At 42.1% G+C, this 26,614-nt stretch overlaps 1 protein-coding gene across 6 annotated transcripts in view; it reads left to right on the top strand.

Moving 5' to 3' along the window:
* The window catches only part of cpxm2 (carboxypeptidase X (M14 family), member 2), a 158,296-nt gene that overhangs the window by 58,689 nt on the left and 72,993 nt on the right, over positions 1-26,614 (top strand). For all 6 annotated transcript variants that reach the window (XR_006956925.1, XM_047032008.1, XM_047032004.1 and 3 more), the window contains 7 exons: positions 14,811-14,895; positions 19,189-19,339; positions 19,523-19,611; positions 20,429-20,552; positions 20,665-20,861; positions 23,660-23,839; positions 25,973-26,270. Coding sequence is in view for 5 of the 6 variants with exons in the window: in XM_047032008.1 (XP_046887964.1) it covers positions 14,811-14,895; positions 19,189-19,339; positions 19,523-19,611; positions 20,429-20,552; positions 20,665-20,861; positions 23,660-23,839; positions 25,973-26,270 (1,124 nt within the window). In the remaining variant the exon portion in view is untranslated. The remainder of the gene's footprint in view (positions 1-14,810; positions 14,896-19,188; positions 19,340-19,522; positions 19,612-20,428; positions 20,553-20,664; positions 20,862-23,659; positions 23,840-25,972; positions 26,271-26,614) is intronic.

The following is a 26,614-nucleotide window of genomic DNA, read 5'->3' as shown; positions in this document are numbered from 1 at the left end:
AATGTGTTCTGGAACTGTGCAGACCGTTTCCAAGCTGACGGACTCCACCCAAACCGTAGAGGATCTCGACTACTAACAGCAAACATCAGTCACGTGCTCCTGACCACAAATCAAGTTTCTTTCCCTATCCCTATTGTGTCTAAGCTGACTGACGCATCCCAAACAACCTCCCATGGAATAGAACAGAACATTCAAATAGCCTCCTGCAAGGACATGGGCCCTGCACAGATCTGAACCCCCCGGATGAATTCCCTTGTGATGGAACAGCTCAGTAACATAGACTTTCCCAAAGAAAAGCTACACTAGGACAGCCACCATGCTATTTCATTAGACATACCGGTCATCATCACAAACAGAAAATGGCATGGTAATGGTAAGTATTGATTCGAATCAATACTTTTTGTTATTATATAGCACTCGCCAATAATCATACAAGAATTCTCTGAACTATTATCACTATGTGTCACTAGATATGACAAAGTAGTTTTAAACTGAGACTTAAATATCCAATTAAATAAAGAAAATTTTAAATCTCCTTGACAGTTTCAATCTAACTCAACACATAACAGACCCAACACACCGGCACGGAAACACACTAGATCTAGTGATAATAACTAGTCTAAATATCAATAATATTTCAATAACTGATCTACCACTCTCAGACCATCATTAAATACTTTTTAATGTGGAAATTATCCTAACAACAACCACAAAATAATTCTTAATCCAAAGAAAATATTTAGACGATACAGCTATGATGACATTTTCTGAACAATTTGCTCTATATGAGCCAACTAATCATGATTGCTCTCTGAATGAAATGTTAGAGAACCTCAATGATGCACTATTATCTGTGTTAGACTCCACCACTGAAAACCAAAAAGAAGTGTACAAACAGAACCTCCCCATGGCTGAGAAATAATAATGTTAGTGAAACAAAAGAAAATGCCGTGCAGCAGAGAGAAAATGGAGGAAAACAAAGATCACTATCCACTACAATATTTACAAAGATACACTAACCACCTATAACAAAACCATCCGTCTAGCAAGGAGAGACAATTTCTCCAACATTATTACAGAAAAATGCGTTCTTTTCTCCACCATTAACCTGCTGCTAAACACTGTCCCTGCCCCACCTCCTTCCTCAGCAGTTAAATGTGAAGAGCTTGCTTTGTTCTTCAAGAACAAAATAACTTTGATCAGAGCTAGTATTATTAATAGTGGGGTCGAAACTGACATCAGTAGATTCTGCAACATAACCATGAGTACATTTACCTGTATCACACTTAGTGAACTTTCCAAAATTGTCAGCGAATCTAACTCCACAGCCTCGGATATTGATCCTATACCCACAACATTCTTTAAGCGAGTGTTTGATAGCGTCTTAGGTCCGGTGCTAGAGAATATAAACACATCCCTTAGAACTGGCGTCTTCCCAGATGTCGTCAAAACAGCTGTTGTAAAACCCCTAGTAAAGAAACCCAAATTGGATAACAGTCTACTTGCAAATTACAGACCAATATCAAACCTTCCATTTATTAGTAAAGTCAGTGGCGGTTCTGGCACATTGTGTGCCCAGGGCGAGTTTATCACTTGCAACGAAAACGTACGTAACGAAAACGAAACTGCTGCACGGCAAGCAGGGGTGCCTGCAGCTGCCTGAAGGGGGCACCAATATGCCAATTCCCCACAAACTGAAATGATCGATAAGAGAAAACCGCGTAGAGATTTCCTTTTTTTTTATGCTTGTGCGCCCCCCCACGTGACATGAAAAAATGCCGCCCCGGGCGGCTGCCCAGTTTGCCCGTGCCTAAAACCGCCCCTGAGTAAAGTACTGGAAAATAAGTAATTAAAGATGCAAATAAAGTCTCTATCCTTATCCTGTTAGATCTCAGTGCAGCATTTGATACCATTGATCACGACAATCTAATCAAAAGACTGGAAAAGCATATTGGGTTCAAGGATAATGTATTGAACTGGATGAAATCATATATCACAGGAAGGTTTTATGTTAGTTTAGGAGACCATAGGTCCAAGAAACATGAGAACTGCTACGAGGTTGCTCAAGGAAGCTGCTTAGGTCCATTACTTTTTTTACCACTCTGCGACATAATCAGAGAACATAACATAGATTTCCATATCTATGCGGATGACACACAACTATATATATCCACTGAACCCAACGATGCAACGGCCAGCAATTTCATTGCCAATAATTCCATTATTGTTGGCAATGAACAAATGGATGAATGAAAACTTTCTTAAATTAAATGAAGACATAACCAAAGTCCTACTATGTGGCCCAAAATCCAAAAAAGAGATACTTACTAAGAATCTAAGAGGCTTAACCCTCTGTCTTAAACCAAAGGTGACGAGTCTCGGTGTAATCCTGGACTCGGATTTGAATTTCAACTCTAACATTAATAAATTGACCAAAACAGCTTTCTTAAACCAAAATGATGCAGAGAAGTAAATTCATGCTTTTATATCCAGCCGGCTGGACTACTGTAACGCACTTGTCTTCCCAAGAAAACCACTGAAAGACTACAGCTCATTCAAAATTCTGCAGGTACATTATTAACCAAAACTAAATGGAGAGAACACATTAGTCCTGTCCTAGCTACTTTACACTGGCTCCCTGTTACCTTCAGAATTGACTTTAAGGTCCTTTTCCTCACATACAAAGCTCTACACGGACAAGGACCTAGCTACATTGCCAACTCCGTTATAAACTACACACCAGCTAGAACACTGCGATCATAATATGCAGGTCTATAAGAGGTCACCAGAAGCAGTCATAAGAAGATTGGTGATTCGGCCTTTGTCAATTACGCCACAAAACTATGGAACAAATTACCCATAAATATTAGGAAAGCAAACACGCTAGACATTTTTTAAAGACAGCTTAAAACCTACCCTTTTACTGAAGCATTTAAGTAATTTTATCTCAGAAGGGTTTTACTACTTTTATTAGTTATATTATGTTTTTTGGGGGTATTTGGTGCCAAATATAAGGGGGTATTTCCCCCCCCCTCCCAAATTCAGTGCATGCAACATTGCAATTTTAACCAATCACCGATATTTTCCCGCAACTTTGACCAATCATCGTCGTCTCCCACAACTCTCTCCAGTAGGGGTTAAATCCAGTGTTGCGCCTGAATGCGTTCATTAAACAAAAGAAAATGTTGGTGAACGTGAACTGAATGTAGTGTATTACTGCTTGATGAACTATACTGTGTTCATTCTGGTGTCTGTGAACTCTTTCACACTTTTTAATTTCGTTAAATAAGGTGCCAGATTTCTAGAGATTTCCAGGCGAAAAACACACAGTTTACAGTCCTGTATCCAGTGTTCCCAACCAGTCAATCGCTGGGTGTGCTTTCTTCTACTGTCTATGCCTGGCAAGCGTGAGAGCTCCGAAGTTGCATAGCGGCCGAGAGCGGTATTGCAGACAGAGATTTCAATATGTTTTGTAAAAAAAGGGAGATTCCTCCCTTCAATGCGAACGTAAATCCTGGTTGGATAAGGATTAAAAATTGGATATAAAGATGAAATCTGACACATAGTTTATGTTAAACTACTAAAATAATTGCTGACTGTGGTTCTATATTGGCAGTGGAAATAATTTTATAAAATTATAGCTCGCAACATATTGAAAAAAAGAACTGAACTAGTTTATTTTTTGGAGCTGTGAACTTAGTTCAAAATATTGAATTATGAACTATGAACTGAACTAGTTCATGTAGAAAGTGAACTTTCCCAACACTGGTTAAATCTTTAACTGGCATGTGGCATCGGAAGTACATGCCACTGGCAGGAGGCGGATCATGCCAGTGAGCCGCCAATCAGCAGCATCGACCGTTGACAGCCAATTGCACGAATGAATACTGATCGAGAAGTGTCCCCTCTGTCTACCTTCCGCCTTACTTCTGTATTGAGTTCGAGTTGAACTGACTTTTTTGTATATTTGAATTTTATTGATCCATCGGTATCTGTTTCATGTTGTGGATAAGTAAAGCCAATTTTGCAACATTTTTTGAAGTCCTGGTTAACTTTTGTTTGGCATGTTGGTAAGGTTATTTAGGGGACCATTTCTCAATGGTTTTATTCTTTAATGACTTTTACTTTCTCCCGCAATTTCTCAGCAACTTTCATCACAACTTTTTGGAAAACCTCCTGCGAAATCAGGAATTTTTGCCTGCAACTATCACCAAAAAAGGCCCGCAAAATCCTGGGGGGACTGAATAAGACACAGACGTGGTCTCTTTTCACAACTTGTATTTTCCCACTGCTCTTCTTGATATCGACATTAGAACAGCCCTCACTGATTTAACGTAATGCCAGAGAATGTCTAATATAGAGAGAACTGCCACTCTCTGGAAACTTCCGGGTTCTGAACTGGTTGAAGTTCCATGTGAGGGCGCTAACGAGCGAGTGCAGAACGAATGGAGGTCTATGGAGCGGTACCCCTCAAAATCCACTTTTCTCAGGATATAATTTTTTGTCTGGTAATTTGAATTCTGAATTCGAAAGGGGAGGCAAAAAAAATACACACTGGAGGCTGTTAGATTGTTTTAAAGTCGCCTTTCTGTTCTAAAAAGCCTTTGAAAATGTAATTGACGTCATACACATCGTACGACCAGACCTACTGCTTTACGGCAAGCTCTGGTCACTTACTTTTTTTCTCTCAGGGCATCGACAACACAGCTGACAGGTTAGGCTCTCCCTGTCAAAACACATGCTAGAAAGAGTTTTGGCTTGCTAATGTTGTTGCTAATGCTCTGACATTCTGATTTAGCTTCGGATGCCATCAAGCGGGAGCTCTGGTCGTATCAGTCCTTCACTAACCAATCAGCATTCATTAGCAGAATGCTAGCGTGTTATGGGCAACAACGACTCACCCTGTAAGAAATCAAAAGGACATAAGTACTCGTTCATTCAACTTTCGACCTATAATTCATGTTGAACATGCAAAAACTACAATCAAATTGGAGATTTCTCAACGACAATCAGGCAAAAGAGACAAATTTAGCCGTTTAGCTCCATAGACTCCCATTCAACATGCACTCGCTCGCGATCACCCCCAGTGGAACTCTGGTGGAACTGCAGCCAAATTCGGTACAATGGGGCTTAATAGGGAGTGGCAAGGCTCTCCTTAAACAGGCTCTGGTAATGCTTTCAGCATCATGCCTACAGCGACTCCCGAGGGACAAAACACCCTTGTCCGTTGTCACATAGAAAGGTCTGCTACTGTAGGCTATCCTTAGGATTTGCAAGCTAGCTGAACTTATACTATATCTAAAATAATTTTGTAGACATAACAATGGATTTTGCCTCTAAATGAGTGACTTGGCTTTACTTCTGGACATACTATCCACAACTGAAGTGTGTTACACAATGCTGTAAGATTGCCTATACTCGAGAATTGCTTGGTATTGGGGGAGAACTGCCGCTCTCGGGAAACTTCCGGGTTCTGAACTGGTTTTAGAAAATGTCAATGACATCATACACATTGTACGGCCAGAGATAATGCATTAAGGCTAATTTATACTTCGTTTTTACGGACACGCACACAGGGAACACCCTCTCCGTCAAGGAACTCCCTCTCCGTGCCCTCTCAGAACCTCTCGGAGAGCTCTACGTGCACCTCCTGATTTTCCTGACTATCCGTCCGTCATTTTACAGATACCCCTTGGCTGTGATTGGTCCGTATTAAGAACCGCTTGCGTCAGGGGCGGGTTTGCCGTGACCAACAAGAGAACAGAATCCTTTGACCGCCATTGTTGTACGTTTTTACAATTCATATTTCAGCTAAACAGTACATGTAAATCAGCTGAAATAAAATGTAATGAGAAATGGGCAATGTAGTTGCTGAAAATGTGCTTGTTTTATTGATGAAACGGCTCATTTATAAATGAGCTCCGACTTTTCAATAACCTCAACTTTGTCACGCCCCAACATTTTCATTACTCGCTCTCTTGTTTTCTGGTCAAGGAACATATTGTAAACATATATCAGACGTTTTCAAGATAGAGCGCCGGAAATCCAGTGTTCCAGGCTGTACCGGGAATCCTGAACACTCGACGGGCATGGCTGATGTTTTTCTATGAGAAGATCCCTGCGAAGTTCGACACTCATTTATTTATTTGCTTGAACCATTTCACCAAAAACAGTTTTTAATGAAAACCTTGGACAATTTAAAGAAGGATTTGCTAAGCTGCTGTTGCTGAAAAGAGGTGCTGTTCCAACCGTATGTATACAGGATACGTTAGCATTGCAATAACTGTTACCGACAAAATCATTCTACAGCTTGCTGTTGTGATGAACATAAGGTCACAAGGTCACACAAGGTCGGCACCGCTTTTCAGCAACAGGTTAATAGCAAATCCTGCTTTACATTGTCCCAGGTTTTCAAACCCGTCCTTGGTGAAATGGTTCAAGCAAATATGTCAAGGGTGAAACTGCACAGGGATCTTCTACGCTACGGTATAGACAAACATCAGCCATGCCAGCCTAGTCAATGTTAGCTAGACTCTAGCTCATCTGCTTTTTATTAACGCTGATTAGCAAGGAATGCAAGAACAGCTAGATAGCGAAAACACCTAGACTGTAGGCAGTGTTGGGGGTAACGAGTTACAAAGTAACAGATTACAGTAACAATGTTTTTATTATAGGTAACAAAGTAAAGTAACGCATTACACTCAAAATATTGGTAACTACACTACTTTACTAGACCTCAAGAACGCGCTTTCCTGCTTTACCCAAGCAATTTTTGCCGGTCCGAAAAGTTCTCTTTTAGTGGCGCTTGTATGCTTGCCTGTGTGCTTGCTTGTCTGGGCACCGTTGCAACAGAGACCGATTTGAGTGATTTGAGTGACGTAGCTGCTGGTGCGTAGACATTAGGCACGTTCAACATGGGCTGACTTCATGCAGCGCCACAGCCGGCTGCAGGCGGCTGCCTTGAATCTGAGAATGCCATTGGCTGCTTCAAGTCAGCCGGGCTGCAGGCGGCTGCAGACGACGCCGGCGCTGCATGAAGTCGAACGCACCTATTGACAACCCAGTATCACATGATGCTAGGTTGGCGTAGAAAGAGGGAAGTGGTAAAATGGATGACACGGAGACAAGAGGGTTCAGCCAGTGGCGATATTCTCATTATTTTAACTTTGTTTCCCGAAAGGACAAAAATATTACAGTAAATGCACTCTATATCCGGGTGAGAGATGTCTTTCAACTGCCGCCAACTCAATGAGATTTTAAAGTGAGGCATATTTCTTTGGTCAGATAGTGTGGACAGGCTTAATATTCGTTCATGTGATATCTTGGTCATATTAAGCACTCAGACGATGGTTTATATATCTGAACACGTTTACTAAGACAGAATAGAAATCACTAGCATACACACAGGTCTCCCACTCCAGAACTAACTTCTTAGCTTACTCGTTACACTAAGTCAGGTGACTTCGAGAACCAATCACATTACTGATAATCTTAACCTGAGAAACCCAGTCTATTTCATTCCTCCCCTTTACATTTAAGAACCGTCTAAACTAACAATCATTTACTTAACTACTAGGTCTTCTTGACACTGTAACGGTCACCTTAACATTACTATTATTATTTCTAAACACCACTCATTTGAACTCATTACAAATCCAGCCTTTTTGGAGTACTTCTGAGTCTCTCTGGATGTCTTCTGTGGGGCACCCCGGACGGTACAGTAGGTGGGCTGACACTGCTGGGCGAAGGAGGAATAGCATTGAGTGTGAGCAAGTAGCCTACTCTTCCTACCCTTAAATTAATTTTACAACACCGGCAAAAATCGTTTGTATTCATTCTTCAAGCATACTTCAAGTCTGCTTGTAGTTTAGTTCTGTTGACAACAACTATGCGGTGCTTAACATACGTCACATACTCTGTTGCTCTGATTGGTTGTAGATCTATCCAATTGAGCGAAGAGGCATTTGTTTTCCAGGCTCGTTTGAAACACGCCCTGTAGTCAAAGCCCAACGGAGAGTTCTCAGACTCATATTCTGACTAGAATTATGAGTATGACAATGTCAGGCTAGTAAGTTGTAACAGGTAGACAAAATGCACAAAAACCAAGTGACATGCCACAACAACAGTTTTATTTTAAATGAATGACTGCATGAAGTGAAGTGTATGAATGAATGAAGTGTATGTGCATATTGTGTGTGTTTGTGCATGCACACGTTTGTGCATGGTATACAGCAGTGCATGCACACGTGTGACTGGTGTGTGCATGTCCGTCTCCGCCTCTTCCAATGCCAGCTTCACTGGTGTATCAGTGAGGATTTCCGAGCGCCTCTTCTTCCTACTCCTACCTGTCTCTTTGGTTGTAACACTTTAAAAACACGTGTTACAACCATCCCCGCCACTGTCACCCATTGTTTAAGACCCCGAATCCGCCGCCAAGCGGCGCCATTTAAGTTTCAGCCAAAGCCAGCTAATAATTTTGTCAGCCAAATTGAGCCGCCATCTGATATTTTTGGGCTGAGCCAGCTGAAATTTTTTGCATCGAACAATAATTCTATCTATCACATAGAGACATACACACACAAAAAATAAATGATAAACTAAATCAATGTTGCACACCGGATTCGCCACATTATCGTGCTCGTTGCTATGATACACAGGACTCAGTGAATTGATGACGAATTAAAATTGCGCGTTTTCCTATAGTGATGATCATAGACACATAGACAGTAAAAGAAAGAATGCATTTTTCTCTCACGCTGAGCTGAAATGGCGGAAACAACTAGAAACGGTAATTGTGTTGTTCTAACATACTTTCCATACTTTCCTAATTTCTACGTTGGATACTCAGACTTTTGTTAGATCTTCAGTTTTTGAAAGTATGAATGCCGTTTTGTCAGGACTACAATGCCGTTTGTCTTTGTGTCAGGACTAGTTATCGATATTTTTGTAGGCTACTCTTTTAGCAGTGTTTCCTCATGTTGAGATTGCGTGTGTGCGTCCTTAAGAATTGTAAATCGTATAACCGACGTTGTCAGTTTATTTAAGCCTGTTATTGTATTAGTCTATAGTTTTTTTAAATTTAAAACAAGTTAACTGGTGATTTTCGTTGCTTGTATTCTTCCCTTTCTAGCTACAGTAAATAGGGGTTGTGCGCAACATTCGCCCGCTTTAGAGGTAAACAGCGTAGTAAAGGCCACCTACTATAGCCGGTGTTTAAAGGAGCTACCCTTAATTACAATTTCAGGTGCTGATGGACCGGGAGTCAGAGACTTGTGTTCCCAGCTTAACGCACTGCTTCCTGTCAGACAGGAAGTCTGTGATCCACCTGCAGGTGGAGTCGGGCACATTCAGCTGGGAGAGCTTGTCCTGAAGCAGGGCGGGGATGATGGTGTTGAAGGCAGAGCTGAAGTCCACAAACAGGATCCTGGCATAGGATGCTGAGGAGTCCAGGTGCTGTAGGGTTAAGTGGAGGCCCATTTTAACTGCGTCGTCCACAGACCTGTTGGCTCTGTAGGCAAACTGCTGTGGGTCCAGGAAAGGGTCTGTGATGGATTTTAGGTGTGCCAGCACAAGGTGCTCAAAAGACTTCATTACCACAGAGGTCAGGGAGACGGGTCTGTAGTCATTGAGTCTTGTTGGCTTTTTGGGCAAAGGGGTGGAGGACTTGAGACAGTCTGGCACATGGCATGCCTCCAGGGAGGTGTTAAACATGTTGGTAGACAGCTGGTCAGCGCAGTGCTTGAGGGTGGCAGGAGAGACTGAGTCCGGCCCAGCTGCTTTGCGGGGGTTCTGCTTCTTGAAAAGTCTGTTAACTTCACCCTCCTGAATGGAGAGAGTCGTCACTGTAGAGGGGGGAGGCCTCATGGGTGGGAAGGGGTAGTTCAGGACTGTCCAATTGTCTTTCAAATCCCCAGTAGAACTTCAAGTTGTTGGCCAGGCGGGAGTCGGTAGTGGAGTGGGGGTTTCTGGGCTTGTAGTTGGTAATCTGCCTGAGCCCTCTCCAGACAGACGCAGAGTCGTTTGCAGAGAACTGACGCTTCATCTCTCTGAGTACAGTCGTTTAGCCTCTCTCACCGCCTTGCTAAACCTGTTCTTCAACTCCTTGAATCGGTCTCTATCCCCACTCCTAAATGCTTTCTCTGACCTCAACCTTCTGAGCTCTGCTGAGAACCAGGGCTTGTCGTTGTTGAAGTTCACCCTGGTGCGTGTTGTAATACAGCAGTCCTCACAAAAACTGATGTATGATGTCACAGCCTCAGTGAGTTCATCCAGACTATTGGTAGCAGTCGTGAACATATCCCAGTCAGTACAGTCCAAGCACGCCCGCAGATCCTCCATTGCCTCACTGGTCCACTGTTTTGATGCCCTAACAACAGGTTTACAGAGCTTAAATTTCTGCCTGTATGCAGGAATCAGATGGACCATGGTATGGTCAGAGTGTCCCAGTGCTGCACGAGGGAAGGCGTGGTAGGCTCTGACTGTAGTGTAGCAGTGATCCAGAGTGCTCTGGTAGGGCATTTGATGAATTGTCTGTATTTAGGGAGTTTGTGGCTGAGATTACCTTTGTTAAAGTTGCCAAGTACGATAACAAGGGAATCCGGATTTGCTCGTTCCACACTCAGAATCTGGTCGGCGAGCCTGCGTTGGGCCTCTTTAACCTGTGGACCCGGCGCCATGTAAACTCTGATCAAAATGAGAGACGCAAATTTTCGTGGCGGTTAAAAAGATTTACAGATTATAAAAAATGATTCCAGATCCGGAGAACAATGTTGCAGAATCACTGTCACATCTACACACCAGTCACTGTTGATGTAGAAACAAATACCATCGCCTTTGATTTTGCCGGAGAATGCAGTGTCCCAGTCAGCTGTCATAAGTTGAAAGCCTGCCAGATGTAAGGCAATATCTCCGTGAAGCACAAAACCGAAGATGAAAGAAAGTCTATGTTTTTCACCATCAGTAGCTGAAGTTCGTCCATTTTATTGCACAGTGAACGTACGTTGGAGAGGAAAAAACTTGGAAGCACTGTTCGGATTCCACGTCTGCGTAACCGAACTAGCGCTCCCGCTCGCTTTCCCCTTCTACGGCGTTTCACTGCATGAGCAAAGCCTAGCGAGGCACTGGTTAGAGTTCCCACTAACTCTGCCACTGGAAGCAGAAAAGTGGGAAATAAATCCACAGGAGTTGTAGTCCTGATGTTTACAAGTACTTCTCTTGTTAGAGAACCCCAGAAATCTCGGCAGAACACTGAATTAACAGACAAAACAGAGCACACCTAACAACCGCGGCAGCCCTCACCGACGCCATCTCTTAGTTACAACTAACAGACAAGTAACAAGTAACAAGTAAACAGACAAAACAAGACAAAGCAAGACAAAACAGGTAATTCAAGGTCATTCATTCCACATAGTCAATATTGGCATGGTAATATTGTGCAGAATACAACATTTAACAAAGGAAACCACTGGATTTTTTACTAGAATGCCCACAAATTCTGCCGCTGGAAGCTGAAAAGTGGGAAATAAATCCACAGGAATTGTTTCCCTGATGTTTAGAAGTTTGTCTCTTGTTGGTGAACACCAAAACTCTCGGCAGAACACTGAATAAACCAGAATCAGAATTTGGTTTATTCGCCATGTATGGCCAGGCGGGAGTTGTTAGTGGAGTGGGGGTCTCTGGGCTTGTTGTTGGTAATCTGCCTGAGCCCTCTCCAGACAGACGCAGAGTCGTTTGGCAGAGAACTGACGCTTCAGTCTCTCAGAGTACAGTTGTTTAGCAACTGTACTCATTTAACAAAGGAAACCACTGGATTTTTGACGATTGTAGTGCTCAAGGATCTGAAAGTCACTGTTTCAGCAACCCATCCAAAACTTTGCTCTTGTTAGTTGCCCATTTTGTTATTTGAGAGTATCATGTGCTGAGCCAATTGCATACAGTAGACATGAGTGATGCAACATTCAATTAAATGGAAACAATTGCTATTGTTACGGTCATCGTTGTCTAGGGGGATATTAGTAGGGATGGGTATTGAGAACCGGTTCTGTAAGGACCCGGTTCCAAATTTCTCAAAACCCGAAAATCAATAAGGTCAACTCGAGAAATAAGTAATGTTATTAAAATCAAATCACTGGTGCACAAACATATAACATTTGAACTAATAAAATGACTACATTCAATTAAATGGCCTGCCAACCGCCTTTAAACTAAACAAAGAAGAATTTAATTGCCTAACACGCCACTTCGCTTCATTTATCATTTTGTTGCTAGCTACGATGGCAGAATACACAAAACGGTCAAAGGCTTGGCTACATTTTATTAAAGCCAAAGATAAAGACGAAGCTAAATGCAATATTTGTTCTAAAGTAATTTCTTGTAAAGGGGGGAAAACAACTACGATGAACAAGCACCTCAACCTTGTGCATCAGATAAAGATAAAATGCAGTACTTCGACCGTCTCTGAGTCGCAACGCAACGGTGCCAACTCCAGCTGCCTTTGCAGGACAATCCTCTGGTGAGCGCACCCCAACTTTGTAGCGAGTCTCTATCGTTGACAATAATTAGCCAATTCAGGGCTCAACAGTGCAACTATTTAACTCGCATATGCCCCTAAAATTTGATCCGTGCGCCAACTGCAAAAATTATTTACGAGCACAGTGTGTGAGTAAAGACAAGCCTCCCCCCCTCATTGCTGATCATTAAAACATAGTCACCGCGAGCATGGCTCTGTGGGATGCTTAAGCATCGTGTTAAACAAAAACAGAGACGGAAGAAAATAGGGATAAGATAAGGGCCGGGTTTCCCAGATTGGTTAAGAAGCTCTTAACGCTAAGAGCGTCTTAAGAACGTTCTAAGAGCAATCTAGAACGCTCTTAGAACGTTCTTAAGAAGATGTTTGTGTTAAGAGCTTCAAGAGAGAGTTTTACAAAAGTGCATAGATCACTGATCATAACAACAAGAATAGCCCCAAACATTGCGGGTAGCCAAACATGAAGCATACATTGTGAACCCAAATAAGTCCCAATGGGAAGAAGAGCATGTAGTCAGACAAGTTACAATTAAACAGCAAGAACTTCAAGAAGAAGTGCAAGAGTGTACCTGTGGAAAAAGCAAGCAACAGTAATATATTTTACAGTGAGTGCTATAATTAAGACAGTTACAACAAACCAACAAGAGCAACAAGTCTCATAAGAGTCATTCACTGCATTTACATGGATTTGAATTACTGGCTTATTTGGACTGAAGTACAATTATACGTTTCTTGTAAACACCTTTGTTTGAATAATTGCGGTCCGACTACAGTCCGAACGACACCACGAGATAACTCGATTCGAGTCGGTTGATAATTCGGACCTCGCATGCTTGTAAACTTCGAATTGGACTATGAACTGGACTCTGCGTCTTTGCGCATGCTTGAGATCCCGCCGCCCTCCCTCCTAGGTCGTGACCTGGATGTTGAAAGAGACGATAAGTTGTCGCTGCCGGGAGCTGGCCCGGCAGAAACAAACATACAACGCGAGCCAATAGCGCCAATACCGCCGTTTGCATTCGCAGTATTCCTATTGTCATCATGCACGAAATGTAGAGGGACATAGCTTTACCTTGCTCTCCGTTCGTCGTCTTTCTCGAAATGTTGATGTTGTTGTTGTTGGTAGTGGTGAAGAAACCAAGCGGAAAGGGCTGTATCACCACTAGTTGTAATGAAAACAGCGCCCCGTATTGTACTGGGATATGACATGCTTTCGGCCAGTGATTCGGTTTATTCACTGCTATATATATTCAGATAATGGCAGTTTCCCCCAAAATTTGCATTATCCGAATAAAGCTAGATTAGAATTGATACCATCATGAAAACGCAGTGATTGTGATCCTGGAGGAAACTAACATGGTCCAGCCAATCAACAAACTCTGATGTTCTGCCATCTGGGAGTTCAAAAGGCTAAACCCCTCCCCATGGTTACCTGGGCCCCAATCAGGACACAAGACATAGTCTCACACCCCTTTCAATCACCACTATGTGCATGGCAGCTGCGCCACTAAAGTGTTATAATAAAAAGGCACTTCAGAGAAAGGAATATGAACCATTCCCCTGAACACCCTGCCACTAGGCGTGCACGTAACACTAAATAGATGGCATGTTCCTCCATAAAAAATGTGCCTGATTGATGGTCTATATTGGAATTGGGGTTTTGGAACTAAATGATGTGTAAGAAATGGCTGATGAAAAGGCAATTTAGGAGGAGAATCAGCACTTCTCTAATGCCCCACTATGTCTCCCTACACCACCTACCCACCCATAGCTTGCAATGCCTTCTCCATGACAACCTTTCTGGAATCTTCGCAAACTCGCCTCATGTGGCATGAAAAATATAAAACCTTTGTTGCGATACCCAATTGACAGACCTAAACAAGTGCGGAATCCTGGTCTGATTGTGGCAATAGTGGAATTTTCTTTTCATACAGTAGGTCTATGTCTCATTTTAACTGTATAGAGAACTAGGCAGAACCATGTGTGACCAGTGACCACCTAAAAAAAAATCAGTGTAGGTGGTCCCAAGCTCAGACACTGTATAAGTAAGTAAAACAGTCAAGATGAACCCTTAACTATGAATTCTTTAAAGTTGTTCTGAGCTAAATGTAACTCTCATTCTCTTATGAGAAATCTTCATGTCTGAAATTTTCCCCAGGTCAAATCAGCTACAACTGTCCCCTCTGTGTTCAGTTGAGGTGGTAGAGCATGAAAACGTTTTTCCCTTTTCTCTTTTTTTAACCCACAGACCTACTTTGCCTTTTCTCTCACTCTCTTTATACAGGAGCGACTGGGTGACATCATACAAAATCCTGGTGAGCAATGACAGTCACACCTGGGTGACTCTGAAGAATGTCTCAGAAGACCTGGTGAGTAATCCACAAAGGACAGGAGATCAAAAGAGCAATTCCTTTGTCTCAGCATAGTAATCAATTTTCCTCCCCCCAAAAATCGCTATGAGGACTGAGATTCTGCTCACAAGTTTGTTTTACCCTGATTTCAAGGTGTTTTCATATGTTGTTTTCGATTATAATTTTTTTTTTCATGATGGCAAATCTTTTGTAAGATTTTGCAATTAATAGAGATGATTTGGAGGAGTTCTTATAAGCCAGCCAGATGAGCTTGGAGACAATAGTCAAATGTATGATTATCTGACAGATGGTTAGCTCATCAAGCCTAATGTTCAGACTGGCAGTGCAACTGTCTGTCTTGACTCTTAGCTTTGTTTACAGTGGAGAAAGAAACAATACATTCTTAATTTACAAGTTCACTATTGTTTCCTCTCCATGGTATTGAAATGTCAAGCAGGGTTTACCCTCAAGTGTTCTATTGTGGGCGTAACCTATGTATTTTCCAAAGTGGATATATTTTTCAGCGTGAGTTTTTACATAATGCATAATGTGTACACATATTGAATTAGTACCTGTATAGTATATAACTAAGTTATATGTACACAGTTATAATAATTGTTATTATACCATGTCTTATAACTAGGACTGTCAAGCGATTAAAATATTTAATCACAATTAATCGCATTATTTCATATGATTAATCTCAATGAATCGCAAAATTATTCAATCTACTTAATCTGTTAAAATGTTACCCCAATAAATGATTTTTGTTTTAAAATAATATTAAAAGGGTGTACATAAAAACCAATAGGCCTTCCTGTATGCACTGTAAGTCTGTGACTTGCACTTAATTAAATAAAAGTTATAACAAAAATAAAAAATAGGCCTAACTGGATGATAATGTCCATATAACAAGTTCGGATAGAACACAACTTAAATTGTGAGGGAGTTTTATTCACTCACAAACTATACTGCTGTATAATAAACATCCACAAAATTAGACTTGTTCTGGAATATAAAATACATTTAAGACATGCTGTCTAATAGCTTACTACGATATCCTGCTCCATAATATTCAAATCTAACTCAAACATACTTCAGATACTTAAGCAACCACAGATTGAACTTAATATTGAAAAATACAGTTTCAATTTTGTTGAACCCAGTCAGCTGCTCGCTTCTTTTGCTAATGTTGTCATATATTACCAGAGTGAATGCTGCTGCTGCTCCGCTAACGGCGCCTTCACACTGCAGCGGAGCGGGCGGCGCGTCGGCTTCCAATTCATTTTCAATGAAACCAGGCGTTGACGCTCGTGTAGGGCATTGTGGGAAGGCGAGCGGAGCGTTATAAGTTGGATTTTCTCAACTTTATGTAAATGAGGAGCGTGACAACGCTAGCGTTGGCCAATCAGATTGGTTGCTTGTAAGGTGGCAATAGTCGGTCATGGTAAACATTTTCTAGGTTTCACTAGACTACTACTACAGTAGTCTAGCTAGTCTAATTCACCCGGCACACGATTGACATTCAACGTTGAAATGCTGGTTGGCAGTCACTCGCTAGCCATACAGTAAATGTGTAGTGGCCATAATCAGCGAATGTTACTGGAAACATTTATGAAGTGCTGTATAGCCTATAGACAAAGGCAGGGTTTCCCATATTTGTTAAGAAGCTCTTAACGCTAAGACCTTCTTGGAACATTCTAAGTAGGGATGGGTATCGTTAATTTGTATTGATATCAATAGCATTTTCGAGACTGCTTAAGGATTCTAGTCTTTATCGATACCACTATCGATATTTTTCAATGTCTTAAGTAAAACAGATAGAACAAGGGGAACGTGTTAGCCTGGCTGCCAGCCCAACTTCTCCCCGCCCACAAAAAAATGTGGTCGGGAATTTGGGTCTGGAGGGTCTCGTATTGGGGACAACTCCAGAAAAACAGAATCGGGACGGACCAATGAAATTGCCAGGGCGGGTTTATACGATGGACAGATGATCAACAGTAACGTAATCAACAACGTCACGAAAGAGCGCTTGGGTTGAATTCGTTTTCAACAAACAACATATTACGTTGCTCTGATTGGTTGGTCTATCCAATTGAGCGAAGGGGCATTTGTTTTACGAGTTCGGTTGAAACACGCCCCGTAGTCACAGCCCAACGGAGAGTTTTCAGACTCATATTCTGACTAGAATTATGAGTATGACAACGTCAGGCTAGGAACATGTTGCTCTCAGGAGGAGGCTGGCTAAAAAGGAGCATATATAGGCACAATGGATCCTGACTCTGGCTAAATCTAAATCTGTCCACTACAGATATACTATCCACAACCTGGATGAGTAACTAGACTGTGATTGATTGGTTGACGAAAAAGTGACATTGTCAAGCTCATCGACTTTATGAAAAGTTGAACACGTTTCAACAAAAGACACCTGATATAGCTAAATGACCAGCTAACCAAACCCAACCCGTCCTTATCTTATCCCTATTTTCTTCAGTCTCTGTTTTTGTTTAACACGATGCTTAAGGATCCTACAGAGCCATGCTCGCGGTGACTATGTTTTGAATGATCAGCAGTGAGGGGGGGAGGCTTGTCTTTCCTCACACACTGTGCTCGTAAATCATTTTTGCAGTTGGTGCACACATCAGATTTTAAGGGCATATGCGAGTGAAATAGTTGCACTGTTGAGCCCTGTATTTGCTTATTATTGTCAACGATGGAGACTCGCTAAGAAGTTGGGGTGCGCTCACCAGAGGATTATCCTGCAAAGGCAGCTGGAGTTGGCACCGTTGCGACTCGGAGACACTCGAAGTACTGCATTTTATCTTTATCTGATGCACTTTGAGGTGCTTGTTCATCGCAGTTGTTTTCCCCCCTTTACAAGAAATTACTTTAGAACATATCCCTAATTCCTAATTCTAAGAGCGTTCTAGAGCACTTTTAGAATGTTGTTAAGAAGCTGTTAGTGTTAAGAGCTTCTTTACGAATCTTGGAAACCCGGCCAAGATCATGCAACATCTAGTCAGCATATCTGATTCCTTGCATCATGCCGTGTAAAAGCTGTATTTTCAAGACAGGAGCACCTATATTTATATCAAGAATGATCTATATTGTAAGCACATGAACCCAAGTCTGCACACTTGTCCATGACAATGTTTTACACAAACTACAACAGTGACCTTAGAGAACTACAACTCTGTATTAACTTTTCTAACACGCCCCCGAGCGTGGTGCACTGTGGAAAGTCAAGCGGTGCAGAGAGTTAAAAAACGCTGCAGTGTGAACGCACCGTAACACTGCTAACACTGCTGCTGCTAGCTGTGTGCTTTGGTTGCATGTGATCGTTCAGGCTGGAAGTACTCCGGTGATAACTAAACTCAGCCTGACATTACACACAGCCTTAGTTTTGTCAACCGAGATGTCTCGCAACTTTTTGAAATGGAACTTCCCATCTAAAAGTCCTATCTCCATCATTCAGCTACCGTCGGCAGTCAAAGTCATGTGACGACAGGTGATTCCCAGAGTCAAAAAGAAACCTGCGTTAACGGCACAATTTTTTTTGTCGCGTCAAAGTGAGATTGCGTTAACGCGTTATTAATGCGTTAACTTTGACATCCCTAATTATAACATGATTACTCTTACGCTGCGGGTCGGACAGTTCACGCCTCTGCATTGTCCATTTTGGACGATTTTGGACACCTCGTTGGGCATTATCCCTTACTTATTGTACAGTATACACATTATCACTGTTATTACATTTAGGGGTGCTCCGATTAGGATTTTTGGGGCCAATCACCGATCACTAGAAGCAGTATCGACCGATACCGAGTACCAATCTTTATTTTATTTCTTTTTTTTATCCTAAATTCTTACAGCCCCTTCGTATTAGTTAGACTTTGTACCGTTAGTATAGTTAGACTTGTACACCACTATTCAAGATTTATGAAACCTATATGTTGAATGTATGCACCTTCCTGCCAAAGTAAATTCCTTGTCTGTGCAAACTTTCATGGCAATAAACCCCTTTCTGATTCTGATTAAGGGGTCTATTTGAAGCCTTCTATTTATCATGTAGCATTATATATTTAACTATTCTTAACAACAATGTATATTAAGTATAACAATGAAGAGATTATAAAATATCATGAAACAACTGTTTATTTTGTGGCAGGAAACATGTTATAGGCCGATAATGATCGGCGACCGATCGATCGGAGAACCCTTAATTATAATACACATTTCCTTAGAGCAGCCCTACTGTGGATATCTATGTCTTGATTCCCAGTGCATTGTGGCCTGTGCTTGCCTCAGTAGATATTTATAGGGAACAAAGAGAAGGAGATCCCAGTATTGAACATGTTCCCTGCACCCATGGTGGCACGCTACATTAGAATCAACCCTCGCTCCTGGTTCAACAGTGGCAGCATCTGTATGCGGGCTGAGATCCTTGGCTGCCCCATGCCAGGTATGGCACAATTGATGGTTGAAGTTGTATACTTTATAATTGTTATAACGCCCCCTTCAAGTCATAGCTGATATGGCTTTTAATCTGTAATTTACCATGTTGATATAGATGCAAATAATATTATGTAACTTGTAGGTTCCCATGTTTCATAACTTGACACCTAAATAGTACATTTCTCTGCAGATCCCAATAACTACTACCACAGAAGGAATGAAGTGACAACAACAGACAATTTGGACTTCAAACATCACAGCTACAAAGACATGAGGCATGTAAGTTGACTTGAAACAAGCTTGTGCCTTAAGGTTCATTAATGTAAGAAAGACTGAAATGTGGTTTCCACTTGACACCTTTTATGCTTTGATGGATGAAGGGGTTCCACTGAATGGGAAGGAAGCTTGCGATATTATGTAGTGGACAGTGAGCCCAATAAAATGCTTTTAAATCTTTAAAAATAATAATAATACATTTTATATGTATTGCACTTTACCTTACAGCAATCTCAAAGTGCTACAGAGCATATCATAATGCAAATTGAAAGAATCAAAGTTAATAATTAAAATTAAAAAAAGATCAAGGTCAATAAATAGTTAATCTATTTAATCTTTAATCTATAAATCTTTTGCCGCACTACTTATTCATGTTGTTGTCATGAAGAGTTGCCTGCTATGCCAAAAGCCCACATGCATACAGAAACTTTACTTAAAATGACAGTATGTTAATTTTGGTCAAGGAATTTATTTTTTGGGTCACATCCCACTTCTGAGGATGTCGAAAGTTTCTTCTGGGTTATCTGACCTGCTTGGCCACCCCATTGCTGCTTGCAGCTATATTATTATATACAATTATAAAAACCCATGTAAGCCCTCCTGTCACTTATGTGAAATATCCAATAAATTTAAAGTGCCAAAAGTAAGGAAAGTGCTCTGTTGAAGTTTGAAGGTTAGGGATATGACCAGTCCAAGGAGTGGGAAAGAGAAAGTATTTGAAATTTATCAATTTGAGATTGGAGTAGCTAGTAAGCCGGGGGCAACTGTTACTACATGTAAATAAGATAATGGAACATGTCTTGTCCTCTGTCCTCTGCAGCTCATGAAGTTGGTGAATGAAATGTGCCCCAACATCACCCGGATCTACAACATTGGCAAGAGCCACAATGGCCTCAAGCTCTATGCATTTGAGATATCTGACAACCCCGGAGAGCACGAACTCGGTTAGAAAATAAACTTTACCATGACAATAATCCACTCTTGTATGTTGTTAAAAACCATAGACACTGCATGTCTACTAGCTCCCTGCCCTTTCCCCCTCTCCCCTCCCCCCAGGTGAACCAGAGTTCCGCTACACGACCGGTTCCCATGGTAATGAGGTGCTGGGTCGTGAGCTACTGCTGCTGCTCATGCAGTTTATATGTCAGGAGTACCTGTCCGGTAACCCACGGATACGCCACCTGGTGGATGAGACCAGGATCCACCTGTTGCCATCCGTCAATCCTGACGGCTATGAGAAAGCTTTTGAAGTGGTAGGTCTGCCCCCTGTCATCCTCGCTGCAGACAGTTACCCCTCCCTAGCATCTATTGACCCCTAAGGCCAATAGCACCCCCCCCCCTTCCTAAAAAGATCTGTCAAAGTAAAGTGTTGCTTTATGTATGTTTTATCCTTTTTGAACCCAAGCAGCTGTTTAAGGTCTGAATGTACATATTTATATCTAGTATAAAAGTGTACATTGATTGATTGATTTTTTTAAGGGGCAATTGACTGTTTTTTGGGGGGTATTTCACACTGTTCCTTAAGGTCTCCGAATAGGGTATGTAACATTGGTTGGGTTGAAAATGGCCCGGGTGCTGTTCTATGCCCCCTGATAGATCCTCTGAAATGTTCCCGGGAAGAAACACTAGCTTTTCTACTTTTATGGAATGCTCATTAATATTTAGATAAGCTGTGCGCTGATTGGTTGGTTTTCAACTAGTGAAGCTGGGGAGCAAAAACGCAACACGGCCAACAGCAGCACTCACTGAAACACCGAAGCTGTAGACTTGAAATAAAAACGCTCAAATAAATCTATTGTGTCTACACAACACTGTTTTCAACAGATTGACTACATATCATTTGAAATGATAGCATTACTTGTTCCCACTTCTGTTGTTGAAGCAAACTGGGTTGACTTAGGTGGGTAGAACGTTAGGCTACAGTTTAGCAACCAAACCATATCGTGATTCTACTCGGCTTCAGTTAGCTAGCTCTAGATATCTTGCTGAAAAATAACACTACAAAGATCTGGACAAACATGCATCGTGAATTGTAAATTTAAATAACACAGGTTATTTATTTGAATGAAACACAGTCAGGAACATAAAACAACGTTAGCCCCATTGCCAATAAACTAGGCTAAATTATCACACATTCTACCTATGCTCTTGCGTTAGCAAGCTAAACTAGTTTACATGCCTTCAGTCTAGGTGTTACCAGTAACAGTTACTAGCAATGCTAACGTATCCTGTATCTAGCACTTGCCTTTCTCCAGTTCTTTCAAATAGATTATCTAGACAGGCGTTAGCAATAAGCCAGACTGCTGTTCGTTTTCTGGCTATTTTTTCGGAAGCTTCCCTTCTAATGCCGACTACAGCTAGTCTAGCTAGAGTCATTTGATGTGTGTAGAAACGTATTTAGCGTTCTACCTGGTATGCTATATACAGTACTCATTAGCATTGCTAATAACTGTTAGCACAACATCATACTGTCCTTATAGCTTGCGGTTGCAATGAGCATACGGTCGGAACAGCACCTCTTTCCAGGTTCAGCCGTCGTCGTCGTCGTCGTCGTCGTCATCTGCCGCTTGTCCGGGGATCGGGTCGCGGGGGCAGCGACCTAAGCAGGGAGGCCCAGACTTCCCTCCCCCCGGCCACTTCCGCCAGCTCTTCCTGGGGGACCCCAAGGCGTTCCCAGGCCAGCTGAGAGACATAGTCCCTCCAGCGTGTCCTGGGTCTTCCCCGGGGCCTCTTCCCAGTGGGACGTGCCCGGAACACCTCACCAGGGAGGCGTCCAGGAGGCATCCTAATCAGATGCCCGAGCCACCTCAGCTGGCTCCTCTCGACGCGGAGGAGCAGCGGTTCTACTCTGAGCCCCTCCCGGATGACCGAGCTTCTCACCCTATCTCTAAGGGAGAGCCCGGACACCCTACGGAGAAAGCTCATTTCGGCCGCTTGTATTCGCGATCTCGTTCTTTCGGTCACTACCCATAGTTCGTGACCATAGGTGAGGGTAGGAACGTAGATCGACTGGTAAATAGAGAGCTTCGCCTTTCGACTCAGCTCCTTCTTCACCACGACGGACCGATGCAGAGCCCGCATCACTGCGGACGCCGCACCGATCCGCCTGTCGACCTCGCGCTCCATTCTTCCCTCACTCGTGAACAAGACCCCGAGATACTTGAACTCCTCCGCTCAGCTTCCTAGCAAATCCTGCTTGAAATTGTCCAAGGTTGTCAAAATTGTCTCGGGTGAAATGTTCAGAGCAAATGAATGACTGAGTGTCGAACTTCGCCGGGATCTTCTCATAGACAACAGCAGCCATGCCTGTTGAATGTTTGGCTCCTTGGGAAGACTGTGAGTGTTAGCCTTCCCTGTACAGCCTGGAACACAGCATTTACGACCGTGGTCCATTTTCAATATCCTTGTTATAATTCAAAACGTTCTTCTTTGTAATTCCTTACAAGTACCCTACACAGAGCAGCGCGCAGCTAAACTAGTATCGGAGATAGACGCTACCTCGGGCTGGTCTGGATGTAGTCCTACATTTTGGGGCGTGACAAAGATACAGACCAGAGCCAAAAAGGGCAGTCCTACATCACACCGGTGGCTTTGTTGAAAAGCTAGCGTTTTACAGGCACATTTTTTCTTTTTGAGATTTGCATAGGAAAGAGGTGTCAATGGACTTTGATATTCACTGTATGTTCATTTTACCCACCGAACTGTCGTTATTCAACTATGACAAGGTAAAATCGGTTTTGCAATCAATCGCCCCTTTAAAGGGTTCATACAGTTCTCAGAAGTTGTCCCCTAGAATTTCATAAAATCTCATCTGAATATATTAATGTTCACGGTTATTTTATATGATCAAAGATCATGAAATTCAACATGAGTTTCAGATTTTAGTTTGTGAAAAACTGACAAATCAAGTACAATTATGAAAAGTATATCCACAATGAATTATACAAAAATATTTGTGTCATGTGTGTCTGTGCATGTGGTACACAGTATGTATCGGTCCATCTCCCTCATAATACCACCGTGTGTGTCTGTCTCTATCGTTATCTCGTAGGGTTCTGAGCTGAGCGGCTGGTCCCTGGGACGATGGACCCAAGATGGCATCGACATCCACCACAACTTCCCTGACCTCAACTCCATCCTCTGGGAGGCGGAGGCCAGGAAGTGGATCCCCCGGAAAATGTTTAACCATCAGGTGCCCATCCCGGATTGGTACCAGTCCAAAAACGCAACGGTCAGTCTAAACTCAAACTTTGTTTTTGAGGTGGCTGGCCATGTGAGCTGTTCTCTATGGGGTTTGTTTATGACTCAGTCCTTTGGAGCTAATTGAAACCCCAGCCATCTATATTAAATTCTCACTCACAAGTATTCAGGGATTATTCACTACCACCTGTGAGTCACACTGCTTCAGAAATAGCCAAGCAGCTGCAGGCACTGGGCAGCGCTGCCTCTGCCCAGACACTCAGTCGAACCCAGACAGGGCAAAGGCATATCCCTCCACCACCATGTGCCCCAGGCTTAGAGACAGGACCAACACTAAACAATTGGAGGCCTTGCAGAAGAGGAAGCGTTTCGTCTATTTAGAGTTTCTCCGATAGGAGGAAAGCTATTGCTATTATCATTATTCTTATTTTCCTTCTGCAACATTACTGCCAGTAACTCTCAAACTACTAAACCAAAATGCTATACTTCAGCACACTACTACTGTATACCTCTCATTACTCGGCCACCAACAATGACCCCAATCCGGCCATAGCGGGTGCTACAGTACACGCCCAAGATCTACATGGTAGCCTGTATGCTTTAAACTTGATGTACATGCCTTATATATCATGAGGAACGAAAAAGCCTAAGAACCTATAACGTAAGCCTATAAGCTACCATCTTGAATTTTTCTGTAAAACATTTTACCTCTTAAGAATCCTGTTAGATCTGCCTGAAAATGCCTAAACAGCATACCCAAAGTAAATTGAACCATTTGGAGTACATGCATGATTGTGGTCTCATTTGAAAGGTGACACTATGGAGTTCTTTCTGCTGTTGTCAGGACCCCTGTAAGCCATTCTGGTTTTCAAGTAATGGAAGCTTGAACACAATGAAATTGAAAGTTTGTTTTTAAAACATGACTGAAGAGGCCTAGAGGTGGTAAGTATTAGCTGGAAGACACAATTGGACCACAGCATGAAGCGGGGGGGGCAGGACACATGGATTTTGGCAGCCACCTGGCCATTTTGACATCAAGCTATTGTAAATATTCAAACCAGACCATTTTTGTTGGGATGTTTTACATAACTGGCAACTCTGAGTCTTAATAGGTAATAAGTCTATTTTTTCTTTCACGTTGTTGACATGCTCGTGGTCGAACAAAGACGTTGATTGTACCTGCTGTTGCGACTCGATCTTGAAATGGTTTATATCAATAGAATCACAATAATTGTAGCTTTCCAACAAAATATGGCATGTGTAGCAGTTTAAATTATTATTTTGGTGGCGAGGCGATTTAGACAACTTAACAAACTACAACCTGCCGGCCGGCCATTGGATTGCTATCTTAATATTGTTATATACCTTACTTCTGATTTACTTAAAAATGTGGTACACATTTTGTATGGGTAGTAAGCAAAACAATAAAAAAATTATACAAATAGATGAATAGACAAATGTTGCAGCTTATTTAATGTGTCCATGAATCACTTGTATTTTAAATGTGCCACACAGAAAGAGTACACTATGTTGCCATGTCAGATATGTCCCCAAAAAAATTAAATTAAAGATTTATGCAATGTTTATGATCCATTAAAATAATGCTTTACACATCTGGTTGTCTTAAACCAATATTCAACCACCGGTTCATATTAACTCTCAAAACTCATAATGTCCGCATGATGGGTTTTTCTCTACATTGATAATTTGTGAAAAACTACCAAATTTACAAAAAAAGCCTGAACATTTTAGGTGACTACAAAAATTAAACATCCTGGCCCAATGATCCAAATACCTTAAAATGTTGTGTATATATGTGGGATACATTTCTCTATCAAGTCAATTGGTTCGCAATCTTCAGGAGGAATCTACCATTGCTTTTGCAGCGATATTGTCTAATTATGACAAAAAAATGCTAAGCTATTGAATTTTATGGTACTGAATCATATCCTCCTCCAGCACAGACTAGAATGTAATTTATTTTTAAGAAGTAGAAATTAATTGTTTGTGCCAGTTTTACATATGTCCTCATCATTCTTTCAGCTGAGTATACAATCCAATTGAATCATTTTTAGGGGGAATCCAGAGATGATTCATGTGTGATGTTCTTGGTATTGAAATGATTGCTTGAAGACAATACATTGTCCCTTTCCCTCTGCCCCAGGTTGCTGTGGAGACACGGGCCCTGGTGGCATGGATGGAGAAGATATCCTTTGTGCTGGGGGGGAACCTCCAGGGGGGGGAGCTGGTGGTGACCTTCCCCTATGACAAGACACGCTCCCAGGGCGTCATCAGGGAGCAGACGCCCACTCCTGACGACCACGTCTTCCGCTGGCTGGCCTTCTCCTACGCTTCCACCCATCGCCTAATGACCGACGCCAGTCGCCGTGTCTGCCACTCTGAGGACTTTGCCAAAGAAGACAGCACCATCAATGGAGCATCCTGGCACACGGCAGCAGGGAGTTAGTGTCCATGACCACTGTGCACTTCTCTCCGCCTTCTCTGCTCATAGTGGCTTATTGTTGGGGAAGACTCACCTATGGTGTTAGTTAGCAGAAGCCAGCTCAGCCTTGGCGCTTGACAATTTTACTGTTTTAGTCCCCTTGCAGACATCTTCATATGCTGATCCCACTGTACTTCTAGCTACTTTTATAATTTAGTGTTTTGTTTATACCATTGTAAAAGTATCCACAAACTATAAAAGGTAACATAAACCCAAAATACCAGGGATGCAGCAGTTCAGTAAGAGTCTGTGCCTTTTTCACTGTCTCTTCAAGAAAACAATCCTTTAAAAAAATGCTCTCTG

Source organism: Hypomesus transpacificus, chromosome 13 (assembly GCF_021917145.1).
Source record: "Hypomesus transpacificus isolate Combined female chromosome 13, fHypTra1, whole genome shotgun sequence".
Taxonomy (NCBI): Eukaryota; Metazoa; Chordata; class Actinopteri; order Osmeriformes; family Osmeridae; genus Hypomesus; species Hypomesus transpacificus.
This window is presented reverse-complemented; position numbering and strand designations above follow the sequence as displayed.